Source organism: Leptodactylus fuscus, chromosome 1, assembly GCF_031893055.1.
Source record: "Leptodactylus fuscus isolate aLepFus1 chromosome 1, aLepFus1.hap2, whole genome shotgun sequence".
Taxonomy (NCBI): Eukaryota; Metazoa; Chordata; class Amphibia; order Anura; family Leptodactylidae; genus Leptodactylus; species Leptodactylus fuscus.
The window spans coordinates 349,982,752-350,007,468 of record NC_134265.1 but is presented as its reverse complement, the minus strand read 5'-3'; the positions used below and the strand labels follow the sequence as shown (position 1 = coordinate 350,007,468).

Here is a 24,717-nt window from a genome sequence, read left to right as displayed (position 1 = left end):
CTGCAACCTCCCAATAAATAAGACCAGACTATCACTGTGATCATGGGGCATCCTCCATGTTTACCCCCATAGTGACAAATGGAAACTGTATATACATTTTTGTATGTTGTGAGCTCCCTCTAGTGGTGGCTGAAGACAACCATAATTTAGATATCTCCAAGAAGAATTGGCACTTTCCAAGTATTACTTATCCACCAATGAAAGGGATCCTTGTTGACCTGATATTAATAAAGTTGACTGCTGAGGTAGGGCTTTGGAACAGGACATGGCTCCCTGCCCCACCAGTCACCTTCATATGCTACAAACCACTTTAGTCGTGTAGCCTTGCAGAGACAAGTCATGGCTGGGAAGCCTTCATGGCGATCTGGCCTGAATGGAGAAGATGAGTAAAGAGAATGATTGCAATCAGAAAAAAACATCTGGACGATGCGTTCCTAGTAACCTGGGCTGAATGGAGAAGATATGGAAAGGAAATGGCAACCACTGGATGAGACATCTGGAAGAAGTGGTCATAGAGATCTGGGCTTAATGGAGAGGATGAGTAAAGCGAATGACAGCAATCCGAAAAAACGTCTGGAAGATGGATGTGCTCCTAGTGACCTGGGCTGAATAGAGAAGATAAGGAAAGGAGGTGACCAGTGGCGTAACTTTTGACATGGCCCCCCCCTCAATGCTGAAGACCTTGACCAACTGACCCCTAACTGATCCCAGAGTATAATAATTGGAGACCCAGAGGGATACAGACAACAAATTACTGTTACTCAGGGGCGGATCCAGGGCCGGGCGAGCCGGGCAACCGCCTGGGGCCCTGCGCCCAGTGGGGCCCCACGGCGCGGCCCGGACCTAACAATATGGTCCCGGTCGGCGGGAGGTATGTCCCGATTTCAGCTCATCGGCGTCCTATGGAGGCTGATGAGCTGAATACATATGCGTTTAAAGCAGGAGCTGTCACAACTCAGCTCCTGCTCTAATGCTGCGCTCCGGCATTTGTAGGCGCAATGTGATGACGTCACATCACGCCTACAACTATGTGTATGAGTGAGAGAGCGGCGGGGGGAGCGAGGGAAGGTGAGTGTGTTCTTTTTGTGTTAAACATTAAGGTGGAACATAATGTAGGGGGCCCATGAAACTGGGGGATGATGGTGATGGGGGGGAAGAACGGCATGACACTGGGGCAAATGAAGGGGGGGAGAACGGCATGAAACTGGGCAGAAATGGGGGGACATGAAACTAGGGGACAGAGATGGAGGGGGGACATGAAACTAGGGGGCAGAGATGGAGGGGGGACATGAAACTAGGGGGCAGAGATGGAGGGGGGACATGAAACTAGGGGCAGATGAAGGGTGTATATGAAACTGGGGGAGAGATAGAAGGGGGACATATAATTTACGGGTGACTGTAGGAGGATTATACTGTGTGCGGGCACATGAAAAATGAATGAGAATGGGTCAACATAAAAGTGGGTAGAGCCAAGCTTGTCACGGTGCACCATGCGTGCCGCACATTTTGTCCCTCCGTGTCCTGTTTTAAAAAAACGGTTTCATGGCGAAGAGCATAAAACGCTCACCGGTGCTCACAGCCGAACCCAGTCTGACAGCTTTCCAAAATCGCCTCCGAAACGCATTTTTAGGGCAAATTTTTTCAAAAAATCCTGGGGGGGGACCCCAGACCCCCCGTTCCCCTAGGGGGTAGTCCATACCCCCCAGACCCCCCGGTAAGTAGGGCCCCGCCAAAGTCAATTGCCCAGGGCCCTACAAAGTCTGGATCCGCCACTACTGTTACTTACCTATCTCCCAACTCCCCTGCATTCTCCGTCACTGTCGGCCATCTTCCGGGACGTCATGTGACCGGGGCCATGCATCATATGACGTCACGCAAGTAGACCGAAGCCTGCCCGGAGCCTGGAGAGGTAAGTAACACAGTTTTTTATGTTATCTTACCTCTCCCCGGCCTCCGATTGTTATACTCGGGGGTCCAAAATGACCCCCGAGTATAATAGTGCTTGTGGAGTCCACGTCGTCACTTACCGATCCCGGCCCCTGCCAGGATCGGTAAGTATATAGGGCCCGTTACCGGCTGGAGTAACTTTAAGCCCCTAGTTAGCCTCTAGTAACTAGTTAACCATCATGATGGAATTCTACTCATGCATCAGGCAGATTAGGATGCACAGTGCCATAAGTGACTAATTTGCTATCCATAGCAGCTGCTGGCAGCCCCCTCCTCTTCCCTTGCAGCTTTTTAGGCAGCAGCAGTGCGTCAGGACCCTGACAGCCGAGTGACAGCGCCCTACACCTTGACGGACAGGTTAATTAACCACAGCTTGCTATGGATTCAGAGGTGGCAGCAGATCCAGACATGGCAGCGAGACTAACCCCTTCCATGCTGGTAATAAGTCACAGAGACATCAAAGCGGAACACAGCGCAGTGGTATTACGCCAGATCTGCCGCCTTGTCTTCATATTGTTTATATAATGTAATTCTTATGGCAAAAATATTTCCATCTGTCATAAATTTAATGGGGAGCGGATCAAACGGCAGAATGTTCTCCTGCAGCGTCACCCGAGGAAGAGCCGGGAAATAAGACTATCGGTAAATATAGACGTCTGTGCTTGGAAATGGAAATATTAAACTCAGAAAATTAGACAAATTTATTTGTGACACTGAAAAGCATCTTAAATAGAGATGAGTGAGCGGCGTTCGATCGGATATCAGGCTGTTCAATATATTCGATTCCAATCGAATACCACGTGGCATACGCAATAAAAATTTGTATCCCCTCGGGTCCTTTCACTGTCCCTCTCTCTGTCCCACCTCTTCCCCAATCCCAGGAGCTAGCAGATGAGTTTCTGTGTCCTGATGCCCAAACACTGGAGCATCCGCCATCTCATGTTGTTGTTGTTGACCAGCAACCCGCCCTCAGTGATGAGAATGACGAGTCACAGTTGCCATCAGGGCAGCCTGTTTCCATGGGCGGTGTGCAGGAGGAGGAGCTGAGACAGGAATTGGAAGAGGAGGTGGTGGACGACGAGGACACTCACCCAACTTGGACAGGGGGGATGTCAAGCGGGGAGAGCAGTGTAGATGTGGAGGGAAGTGCAGCACCAAAGAGGGTGGCTAGAGGCAGAGGCATGTCCAGAGGTAGAGGACAGCTGCTTCACTGAAGCCAGGCCACAGCCTGCAGAGGCCCAAGATGTTCCCTCTTCTAGCCAACCTAGAAAAACTCCCACATCGAGACCACGGTCTTCAGTGGTGTGGTGATTGTTCAATGTATGCACGGAGGACAAATATAGTGCGGTTTGCACACTTTGCAACTCGAAATTGAGTAGGGGCTCTGAATACAGCAACTTCACAACCACTGCCATGCGCCGTCATTTGGAAGGCAAGCACTGGGCTCAGTGGCAGAGAGCAAACGCAGGACAATCGTCGTCCGGTGTTGCCGCCACTGCCTCTCCCACTGTTATATATAGCAGGATGGGAGCTCACCGTGATTTTCTTTGGGCTGTTCTTCGGGGTGCACGATCCAGTTCCTGGACTAAAGAGAAATCAGCAATGAATCAAGCAGTAAAGAAGTAAAGTGCCAGTGCTGGTGGTGCAGTCCAGACCAGGAAACCTCCACATCTGCCTCCGCCACTTTGGGGAATTCTCCCTGATCCTCCCCTTTTCCTGCCTCAGCTCCTTCTCCTGCACCATCATGCGCCTCTTCCCAGCAACCCACCATCTCCCAGACGTTTGAGCACAGGCAAAAATACAGCGCTACCCACCCACATGCACAAGCCTTAAACAGGCACATCTCCAAGCTCCTGGCCCAGGAGATGTTGCCGTTCTGGCTTCTGGAAACAGGCCTTCCGTGACCTGATGGCAGCTGCGGCACCTCGCTATGCCGTCCCTAGCCGTCACTACTTCTCCCGCTGTGCCGTCCCCGCCTTGCACCAGGATGTGTCACACAATATCAGGAGGGCCCTAAGTTCCGCGCTTTGCACAAAGGTCCACTTGACCACCGACGCATGGACAAGTGCATGCGGACAGGGACGCTACATTTCACTGACGGCACACTGGGTGAATGTAGTTGAGGTGGGGACTGGGTCACAAAGTGGGGCGGTCTACCTCATTTCCCCGCCCAACATTCCTGGCAGGGGCTCTGAACCACCACCCTCCTCCTCCTCCTCTGCCATCACATCTACCCCAGCTACCTGCTGGAAACGCTGCAGCAATGGCGTGGGTAGACGTCAGCAGGCCGTGCTGAAGCTCATCAGCATGGGGGACAGACAGCACACTGCCTCAGAGGTGAGGGATGCCCTCCTCGATGAGACGACAACATGGTTTTCGCCGCTGCACCTGGGCCCAGGCATGGTCGTGTGTGATAACGGCCGCAACCTGGTAGCGGCTCTGGAGCTTGCCAACCTTCAACACGTTCCATGCCTGGCCCAAGTTTTCAATCTAGTGGTGCAACGGTTTTTAAAAATGTACCCCAATGTTCATGAGCTACTGGTGAAAGTGTGGCGCTTGTGCCTGATTCCCCCAAACTCTGCTGGTGCGAAGCTCAACTCACCCCAAGGGCCAAAAAATAAAACACTGGTGGTGCAAAGCTCAACTAACTCCAAGGGCCAAAAACACTGCTGGTGCATGGCTCAACTAACCCCAAGGGCCAAAAAATAAAACACTGCTGGTGCAAGGCTCTACTCACTCCAAGGGACAAAAATCCTATTGGGCCCGTTAGATGCCCCCAGACATGCTTCCCCTGCTGTGCAGAGCTTTGAGTCTCCTTATATTGTGCGTACACGGCTGGTTCTGTCTAATATACTGCATTATACTATGGGAGACGCATACAGGGGCATTATACTACGTGAGTTGCATACGGGGGCATTATACTATGGTAGGTGCATATGGAGGCATTATACCACGGGAGGCGCATACGGGGAATTATACCTACTGTGTTGGGGACGTAACAGTGGCACAGCACAGAAACATAAGGCATGGTCTATAACCCGCTTATGATGCACGCCACTTTTGCCGCTGACGGGTCTGTCACTTTAATGACCCTCCAAAAACTCACTCCAAGGGCCAAAAACACTACTAGGGCAAGGCTCTACTCACTCCAAGAGCCAACAACACTGCTGGTGCAAGGCTCAACTCACTCCAAGGGCCAAGACCACTGCTGTTGCAAGGCTCTACTCACTCCAAGGGCCAAAAACACTGCTGGTGCATGGCTCAACTAACCCCAAGGGCCAAAAAATAAAACACTGCTGGTGCAAGGCTCTACTCACTCCAAGGGACAAAAATCCTATTGGGCCCATTAGATGCCCACAGACATGCTTCCTCTGCTGTGCAGAGCTTTGAGTCTCCTTATATTGTGCGTACACGGCTGGTTCTGTCTAATATACTGCATTATACTATGGGAGGCGCATACAGGGGCATTATACTACGTGAGTTGCATACGGGGGCATTATACTATGTGAGGTGCATATGGGGGCTATACTAAACGAGGCACATACGGGACATTATACTGTGTTGGGGACGTAACAGGGTATTATATTGTGGCCCAGCACAGAAACATAAGGCATGGTCTATAACCCGCTTATGATGCACGCCACTTTTGCCGCTGACAGGTCTGTCACTTTAATGACCCTCCAAAATCAGATATTTCTAGAATAGTAGCCGTGGTCATGTTACCCACTTACTACTACAGTGGCATTACTGACAGGCAGGTGTCTCCCACTATATATCATCTGTACATTGACTTATAATAGATTGTTTCTTTCTCGGGGGCCGGATTGAGGATTTACCGTGTAGATTTGAAGATTTCCCCCCCAAATCCAGCTCATCAGAAGAAGACGTGACCCCGCAAGACAGTATATTGCTGTGCTAAACTCATTAGCAGGCCGGGACATGGACGTGGAGACATTTATCAATGTCAGTCTGGATTATCCAGGATTATTTTTATAAGACCGATGAGCGGACGGAGAGGCAAAATTGATTTTATTCCATGTCAGCTCTGGCTTTGGATTATAAAACCCGAGATTTCTGCAGATCTCTCTATAGTCTCCATGGCTGCTTGATGTCAGTGAATTTAACAGTGGGCTATGAGAGCGGAAAACGGAAGGAATGCTGGCACAGATAGTACTGCTTTCCCCTCTTTCTCTGTGAATGATGTAGACACTGATAGCACTCCCTGTACCTGATGTAGACACTGCCACAGATAGTACTGTGTCCCTGTCTCTCCATGTAAATTAAGTATTTCACCTGGTGATACCTGGTAGAACTGCCTTCCTGCCTTTGAAAATTCTGTATCCCTGTTTCCCCCTGCAAATGTCTTAAGTACAGATAGTCCCTCTCTTTTCTAAGGTATATGATGTACAGACACAAAGTACTGCCTCGCCTCCTACTCTCTGTATCCTGTATATGATGTAAATAGATATAGTACTGCCTCCTAGTTTCTTCTCATAAATAATACAGACTCAGATAGTACTGCCTCCCTGTCTCTCACTATACATAATGTGGGTACATATAGCACTACTTCCTTGTCTCTCCCTACAAAATACTTCAGCACAGATATTACTGCATTCCTATCTCTTCCTATAAATGGCTTAGGTACAGATAGTACTGCCTTCCTCTCTCTCTCTCTATAAAATGTCAGCACAGATAATACTGCTTCCTTGTCTCTGTCTATAAATGATGTAGTTAAAGATATTATTGCATCCCTTTCTCACCCTATATATTATGTAGGCACAGATAGTCCTGCCTCCCTCTCTCACCCGATATATTATGTAGGCACAGATAGTACTGCTTCCTTCTCTCGCCCTATATATTATGTAGGCACAGATAGTACTGCCTCCCTCTCTTTCCCTATATATTATGTAGGCCCAGATAGTACTGCCTCCCTCTCTTGCCCTATATATTATGTAGGCACAGATAGTACTGCCTCCATCTCTCCCCCTATATATTATGTAGTCACAGATAGTACTGCCTCCTTCTCTCACCCTATAAATGTAGGCACAGATAGTACTGCTTCCCTCTCTCGCCCTATATATTATGTAGGCACAGATAGTACTGCTTCCCTCTCTTGCCCTATATATTATGTAGGCACAGATAGTACTGCCTCCCTCTCTCGCCCTATATATTATGTAGGCATAGATAGTACTGCCTCCCTCTCTCGCCCTATATATTATGTAGGCACAGATAGTACTGATTCCCTCTCTCGCCCTATATATTATGTAGGCACAGATAGTACTGCCTCCCTCTCTCGCCCTATATATTATGTAGGCACAGATAGTACTGCCTCCCTCTCTCGCCCTATATATTATGTAGGCACAGATAGTACTGCTTCCCTCTCTTGCCCTATATATTATGTAGGCACAGATAGTACTGCCTCCCTCTCTCGCCCTATATATTATGTAGGCACAGATAGTACTGCCTCCCTCTCTCGCCCTATATATTATGTAGGCACAGATAGTACTGCCTCTCTCTCTCGCCCTATATATTATGTAGGCACAGATAGTACTGCCTCTCTCTCTTGTCCTATATATTATGTAGGCACAGATAGTACTGCTTCCTCCTGTAGATGATTGGTATCTGAGGCTAGAACTGTGCCCAGCTGTCTCAATGGAGCAAAGAGGATTGTTGTACCAGTGTAACGCCACTACTTTGGGGATTAGTATGGGCGAACAGAGCTTGAAACCCTAAGCAGCTAAGCGCGCTGTCCATTAGCCATGGAATATCAAGTGCTAATAATGAAGAGGTTTATTCTATTTGTGTCATTCTGGAGCTTTATGACTGAACGTAATAGAAATGAGAATTGACAAAGCACAAAAGCATTAGAGGATTGCTCAGTAATTTATGAAGTCTCTCCTGCCCGCGGTGCCCTCTACCGTGCCAATCACATGTGACTCCAGCTCTCGACCTTGCCTTGGTATTGTAGACGTCTCTGTATTATACAATGTGCTTAATCATATCCAAAAACTTGTATCAACAGCAATAAATTATCAGATATACACAGTCATAAATCTACCGTCTCTATTGTTATAGCCAGCCTTGGAAGGCAGCAGCAAGTTTCCAATTCCCTGCAGTGCCTCCGCAGGACAAATGAAGTATTGCACAGTTCATATGGCGGACACAGATGGTATGTTACAAGGCAAATTTACTGGCAATGGGGACTTAAAGGGCATTTCCAGAATTGGTTTTCCATGTCCATTATATAGACGCTTGTATCTGGTAACGATGTGCTCATCTGTGAGAGCCCTTAAGGTCAGGAGAGACACATCTGGCAGCTGCTTCCCTCCATCGTAGTCCGATAAAATATATGTTGTACTGGATTAAGGTGGAAAGCAGTTATATAATGTCTATGGATCACCTGCTTAATTTAGCAATATAGGTTGTCAAGGTCATCTCATATGTTATCTGGGGGATCAGGGAGGAAAAAATGATAAAATGATGGTTTACTATGTAATGCTAGAAACAGCGCCATTCTTGTCTAAAGGCTGTGCCTGGTATTGCAGTAGCAAGGGTAAAACACATCTCTTTGCCAAAAAAAGAGGGAAAAAAAATAATACAAAAGATGGGTGTATGTGCATCTTTTAGACATTTATGGCCATTGTGGGAATATCCCTTTAATTGGTGACCTCCCTATCTGACCACTAATATTTGGAGCACATATGTCCCCTATTATTTATAGGAGAATTGCACCGGTATATGTGTGAACCAAAGGTAAAAGAAGAGAATAAAATACCAAGGGGGGGGGGGGGGGGGAGAGTGAAGACCTCATAGCTCAGTAATAATCCAATCCATGTCCCGACATAAAAGGTTTCAGAGGTTGGAGTTTACGTTGGCGCCATTTTTGGTACAAATACATTTATGTTTTATATATTGAAGCCCTTGGCATCACAGCCTATTCCAAGATCCAAAATTTTCTCATTTATGTGTAAAGAGGACTTTTTTTTTCTTCTTGTGTTTTTGTTGATGGGTTGTATTTTTTAATGGCGTCCCCTAGTAGGCCATATTTTGGGGCAGATTTATTAATAAAGGGCCCGATAGGCCCAAGGCAGAGTCTCTGGCCTCTTAATAAATCAAGAATGGAAATCTATGCCAGTCTAAGATTGGCGTAGATTTTCTGTATAACTCATACCCGAAAACTGGCGTCAGTTATAATAAAGACGTTGAGCCGAGGCATGGGTCCAACGTGCTCAAATGCAATGAAAAAGTGGCTGGTGAGGTGCTGAACAGGGAATGTGTCAAATCTTTTGGTGCCTTGCGAGGGCTTATTTTTTGCAGGGCAAGTTATACTTATTATTAACTAGCATTACCTGCAACTTCGTCCGCGGCCCCCCACCCCCTGCGTGCCCCACCTGCAGTGCCGCCTGGGTCCCCCCGCCTTTGCCTTGTGGCCACAGTGGGCCCTTCCAACCCCAGTGCGCCCATGGACCCCCACCTTGCGCCCTGTTGGCCCCCTTCCCTTCCTTTCTCCCCTGGCCCCCCACTTTTTTCCCTATCCGGTTCAACATTCCCTTGCTCTGTTCTCTCTCCCCAACCCACGACCCTGGGCCCCCTTCCTACCTCACCCCATGCCCCCTTTCCCCCCCTACACACACCCCCACCTTGTGCCCCGTTTTTGCCATCTATAAGTACTCTCCTACCTGCACCTGCGACCCCAGCCCGACCCCACCCCGAGGTTACAGGGGTGCATGGGGTTGGCAAACCGTGCAGAGCAGCTGCTGCGGCCATGCACGGCGCGCGGCCGAAGTAGACGGCGATCTGTGGGAGTGCAACACAGTTCCCTCTATCCCTTCCACTCCACGTCACGCGCGCCGGTCTCCAGCGATGCCGGCAGGTACAGCTCTTGGATGCCGACACATGCCGGCATTTTCTTCCTGTGAGTGTGCGGCCGGGTTGTGGGTCTATAGCTCCGCCCACGCAGTTGCCAGGTCCAATCGGAGCCCCGCGCATGACGTGGTGACGTGAGCTCAGGTCCTTCAGCCCTGTTTGTTCCGACCAACAGTCACTGGTGCTGGTGCGGCGGTCTGCAGAATGTGGGGTGAGGCGGCCGTAATGTATGCCGGCTCCATGCTGCCGGCCAGCCGGGAGCCGGGAGCAGCCGCCATTTTCTCAGACGGAGACTTTCTCAGTGGTGCTGCCCACGCAAGGCTACCAACGTATCAGGCCGCAAGGCTTCCCCTGCGGCCCGCCCCCAGACTGCAGCCAAGCAATTGGAACCCCGCTGAAAGACCTGTGACGTCATCTCAGGTCCTGCAGCGGAGCCAGAGAGCACTTTTGCTGGTCGCGGTCGGGATTCCGGGTGAGTGTGGGACCTAAAAAGTAGCCTATGTTTCCTTCCTAGTGAATATCTAGGTATGTGGCAAATTTCATGCTAATCTATTCTCCCATTTTTGCGTGATTGAGGAACAAACATCCAAATTCCCAAACATCCAAACACACAAACTTTCACATTAGTAGGATTAGTAGGATAGGGTGCCATTCTAGGGTACATATGACTTTTGATCATTTCCAAATCCCTGGCACCAAGCAATGTCTAACCGTTCAGACACCCCCGTGTGTGTGAAGTACAATTCCGTCACATATTACTAAGGGCTCAATTTTTAAAATTAAATTAAAATGCTGGAAAAAATGCAATTTTGACCTATTTTCTTTGTAGCATTTTATTGCGCTTCATAGGACGCATGAACGATAATAGATTGGTGGATTATCCATGTGCTCCAATGCGACAGGTGGCAGGACATAGAAGGATTGGATTAAGTCGGAGTATATCTAGGAGCCTTCAATTCCTCACTAAATAGAAATATCATTTTCCCATAGTATCCAGCCCCGATCATTAACCCCCCAGTAACCTGTAGATACGCACTGCAGTCTATTCCCAGAGAACTCAATCTATAGAAACATTCCCATGATAAGGTAATTGGCAATGCACATGGAAAACAGCGGGATCTAGTCATGTTCTGGAAATACCCCCCTCCATGATGGAAGAGCGGAGCGCGGCCTGATATTTATACACAGGTCACATAACTGTATATAATTATATACCACCCGCCACCGGCTCATAAGAACAGAGTGACTTGTGGGTCTATGATAGACGTGATCCCCTTTAATAAGAAGTTCTGAAGCAGATGCGGTCACTACCAAGTTCCAAATCCTGCACCGATTAATTCCTTATGCTATAGAGGTCGGTTCTTCTAAAACAGATCTCTAGATTCCTGCCGTAGATTGAAGAAGAAAGTTTTATTCCGGTGCCCCCCACAACCCCCTCTAGCCACCCTCCCGCGACTTGGGGTCTCTGCAGACCACAGAGTATAATGATTGGGACCCCAGAGGAGGTGAGTAACACTCTTTTTTATGTTTGTCACCATTAACAGTCTTCAAAGACCATAGTCACATGGATCATTATGCGCCATGACATCAACATGACCCATGTGACTGCTAAGGCCCAATTATACTGTGTGAAGGGATCAGGAAAAGGGATCCTATGTCATGTAGGGATGGGGGGGAAACCCTGGTCAAAATTTTGCTATGGGGCCCAGTCTTTGTTAATGCTGTATGCAGTAAATCCTGGAGCTCCCCCTAGTGGTAACGGCAAGAATTCAGCATAACGTCATCTACCTCTATTTTAATTTCTGTGATGAAATTTTACAGTGTCCTGTTATAGTCATCAGCGCTCCAAATCTACTGTCTGCTGCCACCACCATTAGGGGGGGCTCACTGCATACAGTATATACATTATTATACACGTCATATAGTATACATCATCAGCACAGTAACGCTATTTTACTACAATTTCAGCTTCATGTATAAACAGAATTTCTATTCACTTGGAGGTGACATAATATTTTCACAGCTCTTTGGACTACGTTTAGTTTCGCACTGAGCCTCGGCCGCGGCTCGCACCATCTTGTGCCAGCAGCAGAGTAATCTCGGAATGAACTGTACACAAACCTATTTTAAGTATGGGGCGACATGCTTATCATATCAGTGTGGCCAAGTGGAACATAGTGCGGTCTGTCTGGGATGCATTAAGGAATCAGAGCAGCGCTCACAAGAGCGAGCAGAGGCAGCTTGTACTCGAATGATATGGAGCGGTATCCGCCCAAATGTCACACGCGACAGCCATTTACTGCACACAGCTCCATGTTTTTATGGTTATGTCTGTTTATTACATAGGTTGTTGAGTATATATTAATATGTGCAAGGTAAAGTGACTGACCATGACTATGTCCTGACAACGGGGTAGGATATATCGCAATATATCACGAGGCCCGAAAACCTATTGACAGCCATCATCTGCTCGGAGCTGTCACCAGTCTCTTAAGGACCCAGTGTATAGTAATTTAAGACCCGCAAAGGTTCTGCTGCGGCATCCTCGGCCATGTTGTCTGGCCACAAGGTCACCGTTGATGCCCAATCATGTGGGTACCGTGTACGTCAACAACTCACATGACCTAGACGCCAGAAGACATAGCGGACAGCCCAGGAAGAAAACCCACTGGAGGGTGATGTGGCCTAGTCAAATTTTTTTTCCAAAACTTCCTTGGCCTCCAATTTGTATACTCAGAAGCCTAAGGGTAAGTTCAGACGGGTTTTTTTGGACCAGATTTTGACGCGGAATCCGCCTCAAAATAATGCCTTCAATAGGAGGTATTCACTTCTCTCCTCCGCTAGCGGTTTTGTGCCACTCGCAGAAAAAAGAAGCAAGCTGCCCTTTCTTGCCGCAGATTCCGCGGCGGAATCCGCTGCAGTGTTGGCAGTGCGACCCCTCCCTCCGAATAGACCCATTCATTTGGGCCTAATTTGAAGCGGAATGCCGCTACTGGATGCTGGTACACTGCACCAGAATCAAGTCGCGGCTAGCCATTTTTTGGACCGGATTCTGAGGCAGCCTCTGCGTCAAAATCCAGTCCAAAAAACCCCGTCTGAACTTACCCTAAAGAGACTCCGGAGCATCGACTTTGTACCAAAATGAATTTTCCAGAATATTCGCGAAACAAATCTCTTGAGGTTTGCCCATCTCTACCTTAGTAAATGAGATTTCTAAAGTGGAGCCCCCCTTTAAGTAGGGTTGAGCGATTGTGTTCGGAAAAGATCGGATTCTGATCGGCGGTCGAGAAAATTTCGCGATTGGAATTCTGAACACAATCTTTTTAGGTGGGATCGAGATTAGTGATTATTTCCCACAATGCTTTGCTACTGGCCAAGCATTGTGGGAAAAGCTAACAATGTTAGCCTTCACACTGAGTATACGCTCCGCTCATTCTGAGCGGGGTGTATACTCAATGTGAAGGCTCCGCTGCGGTTCCATAGGAATGAATGGAAGCAGCCGGCACACAGCCTTAACCCCCTGCGCGCCAGCTGCCTCCATTCATTCTAATGGGAGACTAGCTAACATCTCTAGTAGCTACTTACCTGCAGAGATGGCTGGTCCGGTGCCCGATGTTCTCGGTCTTCTTCACCTTGCTGCCACCCGCCTCCCAGGTTAGTGTTAAAGAGCTAGGAAGAAGGCGGGGCTTGTGGCTTAGGAGAGTGTGGGCAGGTACAGGGCGGGGAGACACTCTCCTAACCCGCCCACTTTCTCCTAACCTGGGAGGCGGGGGCAGCGAGGCGAAGAAGAACGAGAACACCGGGCACTGGACCAGCCATCTCTGCAGGTAAGTGGACACCAGGGGGAACTAAGTAGCCTGAGGATTAAAAAAAAATCCTCTGGCTACTTAGTGATTAAAAAAAATCACTACACAGTGTGGATTCTAACAAATAAAGCGTTCAATTGTTAGATTCCATGCTGTATAGTGAATAGGATTGTTTTTAAAATCCGATCTCCGATTAGTAAAAAAATCCCATTGACTTGCATTGGGATCGGAATTGGGATCGAGATCGGGTTCGAATGAAAAATGATCGGCAATCGGATTTCAAAATCGATCCTGAAAAGTCAAGATCGGCTCTACCCCCCCTTTAAGTGGTCTCTGTGAGATGCTGGAAGATATCTATAGTCTACTAAAGACTGGATGTTATTAAACAACCACTTCACAGCTTGCAAAAAAAAAATTCCGTTCCAACATTATGTGACACCCTGCGACATATGCTTCACTTTTGCAGGAAAAATAAGCGTCTCGATAACAAAAAGGCGAAAATGTAAATACATAGCTTAAGAGTCCCATCACGTGACGGACGGCGGCTTCTCTCGCAAGTACCGCTAATGATACCCTCCCCCGGCTACAATCCTTTCCTGCCCTGCCAAAAAGCGACTTCTTGTTTGATAAACTTTCTAATAGACTTGATCTGCATTCCAGAAAGCCTGGAGTGAGACGAGTCCTCTAATCTATACCGAGTCAATGGAAGTTCAGACATCACAGACGGAACGATCGATCTAGCAAGTGCCTAAGAATAATCCTTGTGGGTGGATAGCAAGACACAATAATCTCAGGGCCCCCTGCAAAAGAGAAGAAAAATACAATTAATGGCTCATCAAACTGGACAAAACAGGGATAGAAAAAATACCGCACCCTGATAGAAATGTGGGGTTACTGCAGACGTTGGCATGTGGTTATGTCTCAGGCAGATATGTATGGGATTACAGGTGTGATGTGATTAGACATTAGGCCTTGACACGAGAGGGAGTAAAAGTGCTGCCCTTTGAAAAAAGATTCTCAGAGGTTACTTTGGGGTAGTGTAGTAGTAGGTATGCCTTTATGTGGGAATGCATCACAGGACGGAGAGAAGCGGGATGGTTGTTTTGTTGAAATGTCCGCCATCTAGGTCACACTGGTCTAGCTATTAGGGGGTGTTGGGAGCACTGGTTATATGTGGGTGGGTCTGGATAGCTCAGGCACCACCATTATGGTTGTGCGGATCCTTATACGGTACAGCCTCATACTGTAGTGGTGGCGCCAGGGAACTGCAGCCCTGTTCCCATTCAGCTGAATAGGAGCACAGCATCTTCCGAGCGGCAATCTAGGTGATCTGTGGATTAGTTCTGGGTGCTAGACCCCGACCATTTTAATACTGTGGATGGGTCATCAGTATCTATTATCTATGTGAAAGCAATCTAATAATGACACTGAAAATGATAAAAACCTCAATGGTTTACTAACTTTTATCTATCATTCCTCTTTCTGAGGCCTGAAACTTCAAATTTTTATACTGATGATTTATAATAGGATATATCACCAGTATGTGATCTGTCGGGGTCTGACCACCGGAGCCTATGCAGTTCCTCCTCTGCTTTGTGTACCTTCATCCCTATTTGCACTCTGATACAGTATATATCCTATGTGATCTGCCCTCGCTAAAGACGTCAACGCTATCCTCATTATCCTCAGTCCGATTGGCTGTTACAACTCCATCCTCCATTTAACACAGAAGTAAGGAAAGATTAGAGCCGAGAGAGCCAGAAGCAACAGGACAACCAGCTATATACAGGAGTTATAGAAACTCTACAACATGGTAACTATTTAGGTCACTGCTTATTTGTACCTTAACTACACAAATGAACCTTGATGGCCTATGTTTAGAGTCCATTGGGGCCCCTTGAATCGCTATAGCGGAGTTGCACAGATACTGCAGCTGGTCATACTGGTGGTTCTGCCCGGTACTGCAGCTCAGGCCTGTATACTCCCTTGCAGATGACTCTAACATATTGTAGAGTTTAAGGAACCCTTTGTTCCCACTAGAAGGATTGGGCTGTAGAAGGACCTCTAGAAATGAAGATGTGCTGATAATTTATGGGACATGAGTCAGATTTAGCCGAGAAATTTTTGTAAAAAAAATTGCATTAAAAAACACCTTACTGACCATGACTAATAATAGACCTGACATTTCGGAAAGATGCTCATTTATACAATGTTAATGTTGCGTCCCAGGGGCGTCTACTAAATAGATCGAAAAGCTATCCAACGTGATTCATCTGAGGCTGCAACGCTCGCTGGGGGAGGGGGGGTTACACGATAGACAATGATAAAGTTCATATGTCACTGAATTTCATTTCATGGTCGAGGAGACATCTGGAAAAATCAATAGCGTCATTTCTTTGTCCATTCTTGGTTGAAATGTGATGTTACTAAAAATAGAGAGAAAAAATTACCGGAAAACCAAGAGATTTATAAATAACCTACGAAAAAAGCCCCGGCAGGCCCTGGACACATCGCAGGGGGGTCGGAAATGGAGACATAAATCGATGGCAGTTACTGCACATTCACAAGTTTGTGTATCTATATTTATCTGGATGATGTAGAAAGAGACTGAGCCGCCATGGCGTGATCCACCGCGAGACGGATTGAGTCACACATTGTGTGTAGAAGGGACAACGAATTTTAGCCAGGTGGTCTCCAGTGATATATAAAGGGGAATTCACTTTTACGTATCATTGATGTTCAGTGGAATGTTCCGCAACTTTCTAAGATTCTTCAGATTTCATATAATATCTCAGTTAAATGGCTATGATCAGAGTGGTCTCAGATCCTGACTGTCTATAAGTTACTGTTCTGCACCATCATGGTGACATACTGACCTATTACTACACTATTATGTCAGTTTGTAACAGACCGTAACAGAATTCTGGTTGTCTGCACTCACCTCTAGGGGGAGCTAAAGCATTTACTGCATACAGGTATATTATTCAAAAGAATCTGTAGACATATTTGTGTTCCAACAGGGCAAATAGTGCAAAATACAATGGGATGGATTGGGATTAGATTTCTGGTATGGGGAACTAATATGGTGGCAAGGTCCTTCCTTGCCGCAAAATCCTTGTTCTTGCTGGCCACATTGTACAAATGAGTGTGGTGGACCAGGGTGGGAATATCCCAGCCTAAATATCAGAAAACTGAGTAATAATGGAATTATTAACTCTTCATAAGTCTCTCACTCCCAACACCTGATGGGACCTTTATCAAGACTGGCGTACAAAATGCCAGTCTTCATAAATCTGCCCCATTGTCTTGTTACTGTATGGAACGATTGGAGATTTTGTCCATAGCCACCAGTTATCTTCTAGGCTTTGTTGTCCTCTTCAGGGCGAGTTGTACACATGACTGGTTTTACTTCTGTTCAATGACCGACCACTCGTGATGACAATTTGCCAGCTATGACCTACAATAAATAACTTACCATCTCTTTTTCAAGATCATAGTAATACTCCATCAACCTTGTTTCCATTTTTAGTATCAATTCTATTCCTTTTGACTTACTGAATATCTACCTAAAGGTGGCGCTATAGCCCAGATTGTTTAGCGGTTTTCCCTTCTACAGGCTCCATCTCTAATCCTCGGTCCTCCCTGAGCTGGTGGGTGTAAACAACCAGGACAACATAGGACTTATAGTGACCTGTGTTGCTGTGAATAAAGTAATTGGGCTGAGATAGAAACTTCCTATTCATCTCTACCATCCTCTGTCTGTGTCTTCTTCTCTCACTCAGTCCCTGCTCCCTCCTCCACCTCCCCTCTCCATAGGCATTAATGTTAATTCATATTGAGCGGTCAAGATGGATTCAACAAAGATTTCAGAGTGAATGTCAGGTTAGGAGGCAGGGAAGTTTCATTCCCTGTCGTCCCACCAGCAGCACAAGGCCCGTATTGAGCTGCTGTTGGGACTAAGGGAAAACAGATTATCTACATAATCATCCATTTGTCTCTGATAAGATATATTACCAAGTTTCTTATATTTGCCTATCGATTTACGGAAATTTGCTGGAACGCTAGTGACTAGAGATGAACGAGTAGGTATTCGATCAAATATTACGGTATTCAAAATACTCGTACTCGATCGAGTACCACTCGCTGTTCGAATGTAAAAGTTCGATGCAGAACCAGCATCGATTGGCCGAATGCTATACAGTCGGCCAATCAACGCTGGTTCTTCCCCTACCTTTAGAAGTCTTCTCCGTGCAGCTTCCCCACGGTGTCTTCCGGCTCTTCATTCACTCTGCCAGGCATCGGGCCTGGGCAGAGCCGACTGCACATGTCCGCTTGTAGTGCGGACATGCGCAGTCGGCTCTGCCCAGGCCCGATGCCTGGCAGAGTGAATTCAGAGCCAGAAGATGCCGCGGGGACGCAGCACGGAGAAGACTGCACGGAGGATCCAGCCCGACCCTCACTCGTGGACTTGGTAAGTATAATTTGATTGAATGTTCCCTACCCCTGATCCGAACATTTTCCCCCCATAGACTATAATAGGGTTCGATATTCGATTTGAGTAGTCAAATATTGAGGGGCTACTCGAAACGAATATCGAACCTCGAACATTTTACTGTTCGTTCATCTCTACTAGTGACCATTTAGGTTGGACGGAATATAGGCTATCTCTTATGGTCCGTGGTAGGATCTAAATATGGCTGACATGAGGCAAGTAATAATGAGTTAATTTTAGTTTTAATGGCCTTGGACCATGGATGGAAGCGTTACATCAATATACCTGTAAGACAAAGGCACCAAGTCAATGTATATAGGTCTAGGCCAACACCGGCTATGGTGGGGTAGTCTTCTTTTCGATGATGGGTTACTGGATATTTTGAGGATTCTGGAGTCTGTTGCAGAAACCATCCAAAAATGGAGGAGAGAAAAATCCTGAATGGAGGACTTTTTTCTCCGTTGCTTTACGGCACACCCCCAGTGGACCCCATCATAGACAATGGGATACGCTGGTCTCCATGTTTAACTGCGGATTCAGCGGTCCAACTCTCCATCGATTGGGTCTCCCAGTGGACCCCAATGACCAAGGTCCTAGTGCCAACTTAGTCTGATATTTTAACGTCAACCATTGGCAAGACCACCAAAAATTCAACAGAGTCAAACACCTTCTTAGTGTAATTTTTCGAAATTCTTATATTAATACCAAAAATTCATTTACAATCCATCATTTTTTTTTCACAAAATCACTAGGACGCCCCATCCCCAACCCCACATAAAAAAAAATGGCAATAAAATCAAGACAATATAGGACATATATCTAGATATCTGTTTCTCGAAGGCCGCAGCAGTCAGTGAGGTCATACATTTGATACTCTAGTTCTGTAAAGTCATTGGAAACAGCCATGGAGATGGACTCCACCTCGCTCTTGTAGGAGGCCGACATGTTGCTTTTCGTCGAGCTGTTCCTTATTTTATTAGAGAGGTTGTTCATTTTTTCTTTCAGTTGAGAAGAAGAGTTGCGGAAAGGAGAGATGAGTTTCCAGCCATTAAAATCCATACTCTTCCTCTTTGTAGCAATCCCATGGTTACCCGGGTTGAAAATAAAGGAGGAATTTACAGAGAAGTCTGTAGGTTGTTCTGCATCTGAACACCTCCTGGAACTGGTCATGGAAGTTCTCCATTGATGGTCGTAGACCCTCCAGAGAGGGCGCCGTTTTCTCCGGCAGCGGCATCTCAGCAGTCTTATGAAGGCCCTTTTGAATTCCTTGCTGGAACACGGGTATATAATAGGGTTGACGCAGCTATTAAAGTATCCCAACCAGAAGATGACTTTAAAGACGGCATCAGAAGGTCTTAAGGAGGGAAAAAATGACCCTAAGAAAGAGACAAAAAATAAGAACAAAGGTTCAGTCATACAGATTATATAGGTTGTATAACATTGTAGATAGATAGATCAATAGATAGACAGATAGGAGATAGATAGATAGATAGATAGATAGATAGATAGATAGATAGGAGATGATAGATAGATAGATAGATAGATAGATAGATAGATAGATAGATAGGAGATGATAGATAGATAGATAGATAGATAGATAGGAGATAGATAGATAGATAGATAGATAGATAGATAGATAGATAGATAGGAGATAGACAGATAGATAGATAGATAGATAGATAGATAGATAGATAGGAGATAGATAGATAGATAGATAGATAGATAGATAGGAGATAGACAGAGAGATAGATAGATAGATAGATAGATAGATAGATAGATAGATAGATAGATAGGAGATAGATAGATAGATAGATAGATAGATAGATAGATAATAGATAGGTAGGAGATAGATAGATAGATAGATAGATAGATAGGAGATAGATAGATAGATAGATAGATAGATAGATAGATAGATAGGAGATAGATAGATAGATAGGAAATAGATAGATAGATAGATAGATAGATAGATAGATAGATAGGAGATAGATAGATAGATAGATAGGAGATAGATAAAAGATAGATAGATAGATAGATAGATAGGTAGATAGATAGATAGATAGGAGATAGATAGATAGATAGATAGATAGATAGATAGATAGGAGATAGATAGATAGATAGATAGATAGATAGATAGATAGATAGGAGATAGATAGATAGATAGATAGATAGGAGATAGATAGGTAGATAGATAGATAGATAGGAGATAGATAGATAGATAGATAGATAGATAGATAGATAGGAGATAGATAGATAGATAGATAGATAGATAGATAGGAGATAGATAGATAGATAGATAGATAGGAGATAGATAGATAGATAGATAGATAGATAGGAGATAGATAGATAGATAGATAGATAGATAGATAGATAGATAGATAGATAGACTGTAACTGATATCTGTAAAGCAAGATGAATGAATAAAGTGTTCCCCCCTGTTGCTCCTAACATGCCAGTGATACCGCGCCATGTTTGTTGCTCTCTGTATTACATAACCCCCTGTGTGTTGTCCTTGGCTGTACCTTTATTCCACGGGCTCAGCTCAATCATAACAAAGCAGCAAGAAAGATCTCAGTTCCATATTTTTTCAAAATATTTAACTCACTTAGCTGCTTGGCTGCTCAGTGACTGAGATCAAAGAACCAACATCAACCTCCTCTCAACTACACAAACAGTGAATGTGACAACTACTCAACATGGGGTGTGCAAACAGCAAAACACAGTAGGCTATATACAGCTCAGATCTTCTCCAAGCCAGACATAGCAGGAAGGTTACAGGTTCTGAAAAAGAATGTTTAATCTAGTCATATATCAGTAGTTATATATAGTAGTTATATTCTTGTACATAGGAGCAGTATTATAGTAGTTATATTCTTGTACATAGGAGTAGTATTATAGTAGTTATATTCTTGTACATAGGAGTAGTATTATAGTAGTTATATTCTTGTACATAGAAGCAGTATTATAGTAGTTATATTCTTGTACATAGGAGTAGTATTATAGTAGTTATATTCTTGTACATAGGAGCAGTATTATAGTAGATATATTCTTGTACATAGGAGCAGTATTATAGTAGTTATATTCTTGTACATAGGAGTAGTATTATAGTAGTTATATTCTTGTACATAGGAGTAGTATTATAGTAGTTATATTCTTGTACATAGGAGTAGTATTATAGTAGTTATATTCTTGTACATAGGAGCAGTATTATAGTAGATATATTCTTGTACATAGGAGTAGTATTATAGTAGTTATATTCTTGTACATAGGAGCAGTATTATAGTAGATACATTCTTGTACATAGGAGTAGTATTATAGTAGTTATATTCTTGTACATAGGAGCAGTATTACAGTAGTTATATTCTTGTACATAGGAGTAGTATTATAGTAGTTATATTCTTGTATGTAGGGTGTAGTATTATAGTAGTTATATTCTTGTACATAAGAGCAGTATTATAGTAGTTATATTCTTGTACATAGGAGCAGTATTACAGTAGTTATATTCTTGTACATAGGAGTAGTATTATAGTAGTTATATTCTTGTACATAGGAGTAGTATTATAGTAGTTATATTCTTGTACATAGGAGCAGTATTATAGTAGATATATTCTTGTACATAGGAGTAGTATTATAGTAGTTATATTCTTGTACATAGGAGTAGTATTATAGTAGTTATATTCTTGTATGTAGGGTGTAGTATTATAGTAGTTATATTCTTGTACATAAGAGCAGTATTATAGTAGTTATATTCTTGTACATAGGAGCAGTATTATAGTAGTTATATTCTTGTACATAGAAGTAGTATTATAGTAGTTATATTCTTGTACATAGGAGCAGTATTATAGTAGTTATATTCTTGTACATAGGAGCAGTATTATAGTAGTTATATTCTTGTACATAGGAGCAGTATTATAGTAGTTATATTCTTGTACATAGAAGTAGTATTATAGTAGTTATATTCTTGTACATAGGAGCAGTATTATAGTAGTTATATTCTTGTACATAGGAGCAGTATTATAGTAGTTATATTCTTGTACATAGGAGCAGTATTATAGTAGTTATATTCTTGTACATAGGAGTAGTATTATAGTAGTTATATTCTTGTACATAGGAGTAGTATTATAGTAGTTATATTCTTGTACATAGTAGAATTATAGTAGATTTATTCTTATACATAGGAGTAGTATTATAGTAGTTATATTCTTGTACATAGGAGCAGTATTATAGTAGTTATATTCTTGTACATAGTAGAATTATAGTAGATATATTCTTATACATAGGAGTAGTATTATAGTAGTTATATTCTTGTACATAGGAGGTAGTATTATAGTAGTTATATTCTTGTACATATGAGTAGTATTATAGTAGTTATATTCTTGTACATAGGAGTAGTATTATAGTAGTTATATTCTTGTACATAGGAGCAGTATTATAGTAGATATATTCTTGTACATAGGAGTAGTATTATAGTAGTTATATTCTTGTACATAGGAGCAGTATTATAGTAGTTATATTCTTGTACATAGGAGTAGTATTATAGTAGTTATATTCTTGTACATAGGAGCAGTATTATAGTAGTTATATTCTTGTACATAGGAGCAGTATTATAGTAGTTATATTCTTGTACATAGGAGTAGTATTATAGTAGTTATATTCTTGTACATAGGAGTAGTATTATAGTAGTTATATTCTTGTACATAGGAGCAGTATTATAGTAGATATATTCTTGTACATAGGAGTAGTATTATAGTAGTTATATTCTTGTACATAGGAGTAGTATTATAGTAGTTATATTCTTGTATGTAGGGTGTAGTATTATAGTAGTTATATTCTTGTACATAAGAGCAGTATTATAGTAGTTATATTCTTGTACATAGGAGCAGTATTATAGTAGTTATATTCTTGTACATAGAAGTAGTATTATAGTAGTTATATTCTTGTACATAGGAGCAGTATTATAGTAGTTATATTCTTGTACATAGGAGCAGTATTATAGTAGTTATATTCTTGTACATAGGAGTAGTATTATAGTAGTTATATTCTTATACATAGGAGCAGTATTATAGTAGTTATATTCTTGTACATATGAGTAGTATTATAGTAGTTATATTCTTGTACATATGAGGTAGTATTATAGTAGTTATATTCTTGTACATAGGAGTAGTATTATAGTAGTTATATTCTTGTACATAGGAGGTAGTATTATAGTAGTTATATTCTTGTATATAGGAGTAGTATTATAGTAGTTATATTCTTGTACATAGGAGCAGTATTATAGTAGTTATATTCTTGTACATAGGGGGCAGTATTACAGTAGTTATATTCTTGTACATAGGAGCAGTATTATAGTAGTTATATACTTGTATATAGGAGTAGTATTATAGTAGTTATATTCTTGTACATAGGAGTAGTATTATAGTAGTTATATTCTTATACATAGGAGCAGTATTATAGTAGTTATATTCTTGTACATATGAGGTAGTATTATAGTAGTTATATTCTTGTACATAGGAGTAGTATTATAGTAGTTATATTCTTGTACATAGGAGGTAGTATTATAGTAGTTATATTCTTGTATATAGGAGTAGTATTATAGTAGTTATATTCTTGTACATAGGAGTAGTATTATAGTAGTTATATTCTTGTACATAGTAGTATTATAGTAGTTATATTCTTGTACATAGGAGTAGTACTATAGTAGTTATATTCTTGTACATAAGAGCAGTATTATAGTAGTTATATTCTTGTACATAGGAGGTACTATTATAGTAGTTATATTCTTGTACATAGGAGTAGTATTATAGTAGTTATATTCTTGTACATAGGAGCAGTATTATAGTAGTTATATTCTTGTACATAAGAGCAGTATTATAGTAGTTATATTCTTGTACATAGGAGTAGTATTATAGTAGTTATATTCTTGTACATATGAGGTAGTATTATAGTAGTTATATTCTTGTATATAGGAGTAGTATTATAGTAGTTATATTCTTGTACATAGGAGCAGTATTATAGTAGTTATATTCTTGTACATAGGGGGCAGTATTATAGTAGTTATATTCTTGTACATAGGAGCAGTATTATAGTAGTTATATTCTTGTACATAGGAGCAGTATTAGAGTAGTTATATTCTTATACATAGGAGGTAGTATTACAGTAGTTATATTCTTGTACAAAGGAGCAGTATTATAGTAGTTATTTTCTTGTACATAGGAGCAGTATTATAGTAGTTATATTCTTGTACATAGGAGTAGTATTATAGTAGTTATATTCTTGTACATAGGAGCAGTATTATAGTAGTTATATTCTTGTACATAGGAGTAGTATTATAGTAGTTATATTCTTGTACATAGGAGCAGTATTATAGTAGTTATATTCTTGTACATAGGAGCAGTATTATAGTAGTTATATTCTTGTACATATGAGGTAGTATTATAGTAGTTATATTCTTGTACATAGGAGTAGTATTATAGTAGTTATATTCTTGTACATAGGAGGTAGTATTATAGTAGTTATATTCTTGTATATAGGAGTAGTATTATAGTAGTTATATTCTTGTACATAGGAGCAGTATTATAGTAGATATATTCTTGTACATAGGAGTAGTAT

At 43.0% G+C, this 24,717-nt stretch overlaps 1 protein-coding gene across 1 annotated transcript in view; it reads right to left on the bottom strand.

Moving 5' to 3' along the window:
- Positions 1-18,840: 18,840 nt before the first annotated feature.
- ADRA1D (adrenoceptor alpha 1D) overlaps positions 18,841-24,717 on the bottom strand; it is a 124,269-nt gene continuing 118,392 nt past the window's right edge. The window contains exon 2 of the mRNA XM_075261768.1: positions 18,841-19,487. Coding sequence (XP_075117869.1) covers positions 18,931-19,487 — 557 coding nt within the window. The 3' untranslated portion in view covers positions 18,841-18,930. The remainder of the gene's footprint in view (positions 19,488-24,717) is intronic.